Source organism: Panulirus ornatus, chromosome 18, assembly GCF_036320965.1.
Source record: "Panulirus ornatus isolate Po-2019 chromosome 18, ASM3632096v1, whole genome shotgun sequence".
Lineage (NCBI taxonomy): Eukaryota > Metazoa > Arthropoda > Malacostraca > Decapoda > Palinuridae > Panulirus > Panulirus ornatus.
Window position 1 is genome coordinate 16,620,258 of NC_092241.1, and position 10,242 is coordinate 16,630,499.

At 40.4% G+C, this 10,242-nt stretch overlaps 1 protein-coding gene across 1 annotated transcript; it reads right to left on the reverse strand.

The window, feature by feature from the left end:
* Positions 1–9,114: 9,114 nt before the first annotated feature.
* LOC139754927 (caspase-9-like) lies at positions 9,115–9,756 on the reverse strand. Its single transcript, XM_071672748.1, has one exon. It carries the CDS (start codon positions 9,754–9,756, stop codon positions 9,115–9,117), a length of 642 nt encoding a protein of 213 aa, XP_071528849.1.
* Between the last annotated feature and the right edge of the window lie 486 nt (positions 9,757–10,242).

Here is a 10,242-nt window from a genome sequence, read left to right on the forward strand (position 1 = left end):
CAGCGACAAAGTATAATAAAAAAAAAAAAAATTTTGCTCTGTCACTGTATCCCGCGTTAGCGAGGTAGCGCAAGGAAAGAGACGAAAGAATGGCCCAACCCACCCACATACACACGTATATACATACACGTCCACAAACGCAAATATACATACCTATACATCTCAATGTACACATATATATACACACACAGACATATACATATATACACATGTACATAATTCATACTGTCTGCCTTTATTCATTCCCATCGCCACCTCGCCACACATGGAATAACAACCCCCTCCCCCCTCATGTGAGCGAGGTAGCGCTAGGAAAGACAACAAAGGCCCCATTCGTTCACACTCAGCCTCTAGCTGTCATGTAATAATGGACCGAAACCACAGCTCCCTTTCCACATCCAGGCCCCACAGAACTTTCCATGGTTTACCCCAGACGCTTCATATGCCCTGGTGGAATCCATTGACAGCAAGTCGACCACGGTATACCACATCGTTCCAATTCACTCTGTTCCTTGCCGGTAATAATGCACCGAATCCACGCTTCCCTTTCCACATCCAGGCCCCACAGAACGTTCCATGGGTTACCCCAGACGCTTCAAATGCCCTGGTTCAATCCATTAACAGCAGGTCGACCATGGTATACGACATCGTGCCAATTCACTCTAATCCATGTACGCCTTTTACCCTCCTGCATGTTCAGGCACCGATCACTCAAAATCTTTTTCACTCGATCTTTCCACCTCCAATTTGGTCTCCCACTTCTCCTTGTTTCCTCCACCTCTGACACATATATCCTCTTGGTCAATCATTCCTCATTCATTCTCTCCATGTGACCAAACCATTTCAAAACACCCTCTTCTGCTCTCTCAACCACATTCTTTATTTCCGCACATCTCTCTTACCCTTACATTACTTGCTCGATCAAACCTACCTCACACCTCATATTGTCCTCAAACATCTCATTTCTAGCACATCCACCCTCCTGCGCACAGCTCCATCCATGACCCACGCCTCGCAGCCATACAACATTGTTGGGACCAATATTCCTTCAAACATACCCATTTTTGCTTTCCGAGAAAATGTTCTCGACTTCACAACATTATTTAAGGCTCCCAGAATTATCGCCCCCTCCCCTACCCTATGATTCACTCCCGCTTCCTTGGTTCCATGCGCTGCCAGATCCACTCCCAGATATCTAAAACACTTTATTCATCCAGTTTCTCTTAATTCAAACTTACCTCCGAATTGACTTGACCCTCAAACGTACTGTACCTAATAACCATGCTCTCATTCACATTTGCTCTTAACTTTCTACTTTCAAACACTTTACCAAACTCAGTCACCAGCTTTTGCAGTTTCTCATTGAATCATATATATATATATATATATATATATATATATATATATATATATATATATATATATATATATATATATATATATATACATATATATATATATATATATATATATATATATATATATATATATATATATATATATATATACATATATATATAAATATATATATGTATATATATATATATATATATATATATATATATATATATATATATATATATATATATATATATATATATATATATATATATATATATATCTTTGTTGTCTTTCCTAGCGCTACCTCGCTCATATGAGGGGGGAGGGGGTTGTTATTCCATGTGTGGCGAGGTGGCGATAGGAATGAATAAAGGCAGACAGTATGAATTATGTACATGTCTATATATGTATATGTCTGTGTGTGTATATATATCTATCTATCTATCTATCTATCTATCTATATATATATTTATATATATATATATATATATATATATATATATATATATATATATATATACATATATATATATATATATATATATATATATATATATATATATATATATATATATATATATATATATATATTTATTTATATATTTATTATACTTTGTCGCTGTCTCCCGCGTTTGCGAGGTAGCGCAAGGAAACAGACGAAAGAAATGGCCCACCCCCCCCCCCCCCCCATACACATGTATATACATACGTCCGACACACGCAAATATACATACCTACACAGCTTTCCATGGTTTACCCCAGACGCTTCACATGCCTTGATTCAATCCACTGACAGCACGTCAACCCCGGTATACCACATCGCTCCAATTCACTCTATTCCTTGCCCTCCTTTCACCCTCCTGCATGTTCAGGCCCCGATCACACAAAATCTTTTTCACTCCATCTTTCCACCTCCAATTTGGTCTCCCTCTTCTCCTCGTTCCCTCCACGTCCGACACATATATCCTCTTGGTCAATCTTTCCTCACTCATTCTCTCCATGTGCCCAAAACACTTCAAAACACCCTCTTCTGCTCTCTCAACCACGCTCTTTTTATTTCCACACATCTCTCTTACCCTTACGTTACTTACTCGATCAAACCACCTCACACCACACATTGTCCTCAAACATCTCATTTCCAGCACATCCATCCTCCTGCGCACTACTCTATCCATAGCCCACGCCTCGCAACCATACAACATTGTTGGAACCACTATTCCTTCAAACATACCCATTTTTGCTTTCCGAGATAATGTTCTCGACTTCCACACATTCTTCAAGGCCCCCAGAATTTTCGCCCCCTCCCCCACTCTATGATCCACTTCCGCTTCCATGGTTCCATCCGCTGCCAGATCCACTCCCAGATATCTAAAACACTTCACTTCCTCCTGTTTTTCTCAATTCAAACTCACCTCCCAATTGACTTGACCCTCAACCCTACTGTACCTAATAACCTTGCTCTTATTCACATTTACTCTTAACTTTCTTCTTCCACACACTTTACCAAACTCAGTCACCAGCTTCTGCAGTTTCTCACATGAATCAGCCACCAGCGCTGTATCATCAGCGAACAACAACTGACTCACTTCCCAAGCTCTCTCATCCCCAACAGACTTCATACATGCCCCTCTTTCCAAAACTCTTGCATTTACGTCCCTAACAACCCCATCCATAAACAAATTAAACAACCATGGAGACATCACACACCCCTGCCGCAAACCTACATTCACTGAGAACCAATCACTTTCCTCTCTTCCTACACGTACACATGCCTTACATCCTCGAAAAAAACTTTTCACTGCTTCTAACAACTTTCCTCCCACACCATATATTCTTAATACCTTCCACAGAGCATCTCTATCAACTCTATCATATGCCTTCTCCAGATCCATAAATGCTACATACAAATCCATTTGCTTTTCTAAGTATTTCTCACATACATTCTTCAAAGCAAACACCTGATCCACACATCCTCTACCACTTCTGAAACCACACTGCTCTTCCCCAATCTGATGCTCTGTACATGCCTTCACCCTCTCAATCAATACCCTCCCATATAATTTACCAGGAATAATCAACAAACTTATACCTCTGTAATTTGAGCACTCACTCTTATCCCCTTTGCCTTTGTACAATGGCACTAAGTTCGCATTCCGCCAATCCTCAGGCACCTAACCATGAGTCATACATACATTAAATAACCTTACCAACCAGTCAACAATACAGTCCCCCCCTTTTTTAATAAATTCCACTGCAATACCATCCAAACCTGCTGCCTTGCCGGCTTTCATCTTCCGCAAAGCTTTCACTACCTCTTCTCTGTTTACCAAATCATTTTCCCTAACCCTCTCACTTTTCACACCACCTCGACCAAAACACCCTATATCTGCCACTCTATCATCAAACACATTCAACAAACCTTCAAAATACTCACTCCATCTCCTTCTCACATCACCGCTACTTGTTATCACCTCCCCATTTCCTACATATATATATATATATATATATATATATATATATATATATATATATATATATATATATATATATATATATATATATATATATATATATATATATATTTTCCCTGCAAAAATCGTCCAAATGCCTCTCTCTCCTCTTTCACTAATAATCTTACTTTTTCATCCCACCACTCACTACCCTTTCTAATCAACCCACCTCCCACTCTTCTCATGCCACAAGCATCTTTTGCGCAATCCATCACTGATTCCCTAAATACATCCCATTCCTCCCCTACTCCCCTTACTTCCATTGTTCTCACCTTTTTCCATTCTGTACTCTGTCTCTCCTGGTACTTCCTCACACAAGTCTCCTTCCAAAGCTCACTTACTCTCACAACACTCTTCACCCAAACATTCACTCTTCTTTTCTGAAAACCCATATAAATCTTCACCTTAGCCTCCACTAGATAATGATCAGACATCCCTCCAGTTGTACCTCTCAGCACATTAACATCCAAAAGTCTTTCTTTCGCGCGCCTGTCAATTAACACGTAATCCAGTAACGCTCTCTGGCCATCTCTCCTACTTACATACGTATACTTTTGCAGGGAAAGAATGCAATTGAGTGGGAGATGTATAAAAGAAAGAGACAGGAGGTCAAGAGAAAGGTGAAAGAGGTGAAAAAGAGGGCAAATGAGAGTTGGGGTGAGAGAGTATCATTAAATTTTAGGGAGGAAAAAAAGATGTTCTGGAAGGAGGTAAATAAAGTGCGTAAGACAAGGGAGCAAATGGGAACTTCAGTGAAGGGCGCAAATGGGGAGGTGATAACAAGTAGTGGTGATATGAGAAGGAGATGGAGTGAGTATTTTGAAGGTTTGCTGAATGTGTTTGATGATAGAGTGGCAGATATAGGGTGATTTGGTCGAGGTGGTGTGCAAAGTGAGAGGGTTAAGGAAAATAATTTGGTAAACAGAGAAGAGGTAATAAAAGCTTTGCGAAAGATGAAAGCCGGGAAGGCAGCAGGTTTGGATGGTATTGCAGTGGAATTTATTATAAAAGGGGGTGACTGTATTGTTGACTGGTTGGTAAGGTTATTTAATGTATGTATGACTCATGGTGAGGTGCCTGAGGTTTGGCGGAATGCGTGCATAGTGCCATTGTAGAAAGGCAAAGGGGATAAGAGTGAGTGCTCAAATTACAGAGGTATAAGTTTGTTGAGTATTCCTGGTAAATTATATGGGAGGGTATTGATTGAGAGGGTGAAGGCATGTACAGAGCATCAGATTGGGGAAGAGCAGTGTGGTTTCAGAAGTGGTAGAGGATGTGTGGATCAGGTGTTTGCTTTGAAGAATGTATGTGAGAAATACTTAGAAAAGCAAATGGATTTGTATGTAGCATTTATGGATCTGGAGAAGGCATGTCATAGAGTTGATAGAGATGCTCTGTGGAAGGTATTAAGAATATATGGTGTGGGAGGGAAGCTGTTAGAAGCAATGAAAAGTTTTTATCGAGGATGTAAGGCATGTGTACGTGTAGGAAGAGAGGAAAGTGATTGGTTCTCAGTGAATGTAGGTTTGCGGCAGGGGTGTGTGATGTCTCCATGGTTGTTTAATTTGTTTATGGATGGGGTTGTTAGGGAGGTGAATGCAAGAGTTTTGGAAAGAGGGGCAAGTATGAAGTCTGTTAGGGATGAGAGAGCTTGGGAAAGTGATTGGTTCTCAGTGAATGTAGGTTTGCGGCAGGGGTGTGTGATGTCTCCATGGTTGTTTAATTTGTTTATGGATGGGGTTGTTAGGGAGGTGAATGCAAGAGTTTTGGAAAGAGGGGCAAGTATGAAGTCTGTTGGGGATGAGAGAGCTTGGGAAGTGAGTCAGTTGTTGTTCGCTCATGATACAGCGCTGGTGGCTGATTCATGTGATAAAATGCAGAAGCTGGTGACTGAGTTTGGTAAAGTGTGTGAAAGAAGAAAGTTAGGAGTAAATGTAAATAAGAGCAAGGTTATTAGGTACAGTAGGGTTGAGGGTCAAGTCAATTGGGAGGTGAGTTTGAATGGAGAAAAAATGGAGGAAGTGAAGTGTTTTAGATATCTGGGAGTGGATCTGGCAGCGGATGGAACCATGGAAGCGGAAGTGGATCATAGGGTGAGGGAGGGGGCGAAAACTCTGGGAGCCTTGAAGAATGTGTGGAAGTCGAGAACATTATCTCGGAAAGCAAAAATGGGTATGTTTGAAGGAATAGTGGTTCCAACAATGTTGTATTGTTGCGATGCGTGGGCTATGGATAGAGTTGTGCGCAGGAGGATGGATGTGCTAGAAATGAGATGTTTGAGGAGAATGTGTGGTGTGAGGTGGTTTGATCGAGTAAGTAACGTAAGGGTAAGAGAGATGTGTGGAAATAAAAAGAGCGTGGTTGAGAGAGCAGAACAGGGTGTTTTGAAATGGTTTGGGCACATGGAGAGAATGAGTGAGGAAAGATTGACCAAGAGGATATATGTGTCGGAGGTGGAGGGAACGAGGAGAAGAGGGAGACCAAATTGGAGGAGGAAAGATAGAGTGAAGAAGATTTTGTGTGATCGGGGCCTGAACATGCAGGAGGGTGAAAGGAGTGCAAGGAATAGAGTGAATTGGAGCGATGTGGTATACCGGCGTTGACGTGCTGTCAGTGGATTGAATCAGGGCATGTGAAGCGTCTGGGGTAAACCATGGAAAGCTGTTTAGGTATGAATATTTGCGTGTGTGGACGTATGTATATACATGTGTATGGGGGTGGGTTCGGCCATTTCTTTCGTCTGTTTCCTTGCGCTACCTCGCAAACGCGGTAGACAGCAACAAAGCAAAAAAAAAAAAAAAAAAAGAAATATATATATATATATATATATATATATATATATATATATATATATATATATATATATATATATATATATATGGAGGAAGTAAAGTGTTTTAGATATCTGGGAGTGGATCTGGCAGCAGATGGAACCATGAAAGCTGAAGTGGATTATAGGGTGGGGAAGGGGGCGAAAATCCTAGGAGCCTTGAAGAATGTGTGAAAGTCGAGAACATTATCTCGGTAAGCAAAAATTGGTATGTTTGAAGGAATAGTGGTTCCAACAAGGTGTATGGTTTCGAGGCGTGGGATATGGATAGAGTTGTGCGCAGGAGGGTGGATATGCTGGAAATGAGATGTTTGAGGACAATGTGTGGTGTGAGGTGGTTTGGTCGAGTAAGTAACGTAAGGGTAAGAGAGATGTATGGAAATAAAAAGAGCGTGGTTGAGAGAGCAGAAGAGAGTGTTTTGAAATGGTTTGGGCACATGGAGAGAATGAGTGACGAAAGATTGACCAAGAGGATATATATGTCGGAGGTGGAGGGAACGAGGAGAAGTGGGAGACCAAATTGGAGGTGGAAAGATGGAGTGAAAAAGATTTTGTGTGATCGGGGCCTGAACATGCACGAGGGTGAAAGGAGGGCAGGAAATAGAGTGAATTGGATCGATGTGGTATACCGGGGTTGACGTGCTGTCAGTGGATTGAATCAGGGCATGTCAAGCGTCTGGGGTAAACCATGGAAAGCTGTGTAGGTATGTATATTTGCGTGTGTGGACGTGTTTGTATATACACATATATGGGGTTGGGTTGGGCCATTTCTCTCGTGTGTTTCCTTGCGCTACCTCGCAAACGCGGGAGACAGGGAAAAAGTAAAAAAAAAAAAAAAAAAAAAGAATATATATTTGTTTATGGAGGGGGTTGTTAGGGAGGTGAATGCAAGAGTTTTCGAAAGAGGGGCAAGTATGAAGTCTGTTGGGGATGAGAGAGCTTGGGAAGTGAGTCAGTTGTTGTTCGCTGATGATACAGCGCTGGTGGCTGATTTATGTGAGAAACTGCAGAAGCTGGTGACTGAGTTTGGTAAAGTGTGTGGAAGAAGAAAGTTAAGAGTAAATGTGAATAAGAGCAAGGTTATTAGGTACAGTAGGGTTGAGGGTCAAGTCAGTTGGGAGGTGAGTTTGAATGGAGAAAAACTGGAGAAAGTGAAGTGTTTTAGATATCTGGGAGTGGATCTGGCAGCGGATGGAACCATGGAAGCGGAAGTGGATCATAGGGTGGGGAGGGGGCGAAAATTCTGGGAGCCTTGAAGAATGTGTGGAAGTCGAGAACATTATCTCGGAAAGCAAAAATGGGTATGTTTGAAGGAATAGTGGTTCCAACAATGTTGTATTGTTGCGAGGCGTGGGCTATGGATAGAGTTGTGCGCAGGAGGATGGATGTGCTGGAAATGAGATGTTTGAGGACAATGTGTGGTGTGAGGTGGTTTGATCGAGTAAGTAACGTAAGGGTAAGAGAGATGTGTGGAAATAAAAAGAGCGTGGTTGAGAGAGCAGAAGAGGGTGTTTTGAAATGGTTTGGGCACATGAAGAGAATGAGTGAGGAAAGATTGACCAAGAGGATATATGTGTCGGAGGTGGAGGGAACGAGGAGAAGAGGGAGACGAAATTGGAGGTGGAAAGATGGAGTGAAATAGATTTTGTGTGATCGGGGCCTGAACATGCAGGAGGGTGAAAGGAGGGCAAGGAATAGAGTGAATTGGAGCGATGTGGTATCCCGGGGTTGACGTGCTGTCAGTGGATTGAATCAAGGCATGTGAAGCGTCTGGGGTAAACCATGGAAAGCTGTGTAGGTATGTATATTTGCGTGTGTGGACGTATGTATATACATGTGTATGGGGGGGGGGGGCCATTTCTTTCGTCTGTTTCCTTGGGTTACCTCGCAAACGCGGGAGACAGCGACAAAGCAAAAAAAAAAAAAAAAAAAAATACATATATATATATATATATATATATATATATATATATATATATATATATATATATATATATATATATATATATATATATATATATACTTTTTTTTTTTCATTCTCTTCGCCATTTCCCGCGATAGCGAAGTAGCGTTAAGAACAGAGGACTGGGCCTTTGAGGGAATATCCTCTCCTGGCCCTCTTCTCTGTTCATTATTTTGGAAAATTAAAAAAAAAAAAAACGAGAGGGGAGGATTTCCAGCCCCCCGCTCCCTTCCATTTTAGTCGCCTTCTACGACACGCAGGGAATACGTGGGAAGTATTCTTTCTCCCCTATCCCCAGGGAATATATATATATATATATATATATATATATATATATATATATATATATATATATATATATATATATATATATATATATATATATATATATATTTTAAATATATATATTTAGTAAATACTGTTGTAACAAGTCCATAAAGAAGAACGTTCTGATACAGAATGGTGAAATCCTACGTGTAACTTAATGGTTCAGGGTTGAAGTAGAAATGTCGATCAAAGGCTCTCTGAACAAACTCGCACACCTGCTTACAACCATTATCCGTATAATTTTCACGCACCCGTAGAGAAACCATTTTCATCAGAGACTCTAGTTCCGAATTATGAGCATTGTTCACAAAAACATGGCAGATAGCTTCCATCAACCATGATCCTCTGTTAGGGTGACGAAATGATACAAAACCTTCAACTGAAGAGTAAACGATGTACATGTCAGTGAAGGTTGGATCCCTATGCACAACTGCTTCACCAAAATGAGCTGAATCTGTCTGGACATTAAGACCACGAGAGTACACCACTCTTTGAGGTGTTCCTTCTACTTCAACATCGGGTCCTGAACTCCTGCAATACTGGAAGATGAAGATCTTGGGTTTTCCTTTTAAGGCTGGGCACTCTTTATTACTAAAGTTCTCTACAACATCATTTACAGTAATGTAGAGATTGTCAGAAGTGTAAAAAGACTTTTCATCACAACCATGAATCATAATAATCACAATACAAGAGTCCATGGATATCTGTTCCTCATGTGACAGGAATTCTCGAAGTGCTTTTATTGTCTCATATTTGTTCAAGTTGATATGTTGTTTTGGTATCATGTAACCCATTTGTGATAATAAAACTGTAAGGTTCTTCACATCAATTTCTGAGCCCTCACGATATATATATATATATATATATATATATATATATATATATATATATATATATATATATATATATAAATTACAGAGGTATAAGTTTGTTGAGTATTCCTGGTAAATTATATGGGAGAGTATTGATTGAGAGGGTGAAGGCATGTACAGAGCATCAGATTGGGGAAGAGCAGTGTGGTTTCAGAAGTGGTAGAGGATGTGTGGATCAGGTGTTTGCTTTGAAGAATGTATGTGAGAAATACTTAGAAAAGCAAATGGATTTGTATGTAGCATTTATGGATCTGGAGAAGGCATATGATAGAGTTGATAGAGATGCTCTGTGGAAGGTATTAAGAATATATGGTGTGGGAGGCAAGTTGTTAGAAGCAGTGAAAAGTTTTTATCGAGGATGTAAGGCATGTGTACGTGTAGGAAGAGAGGAAAGTGATT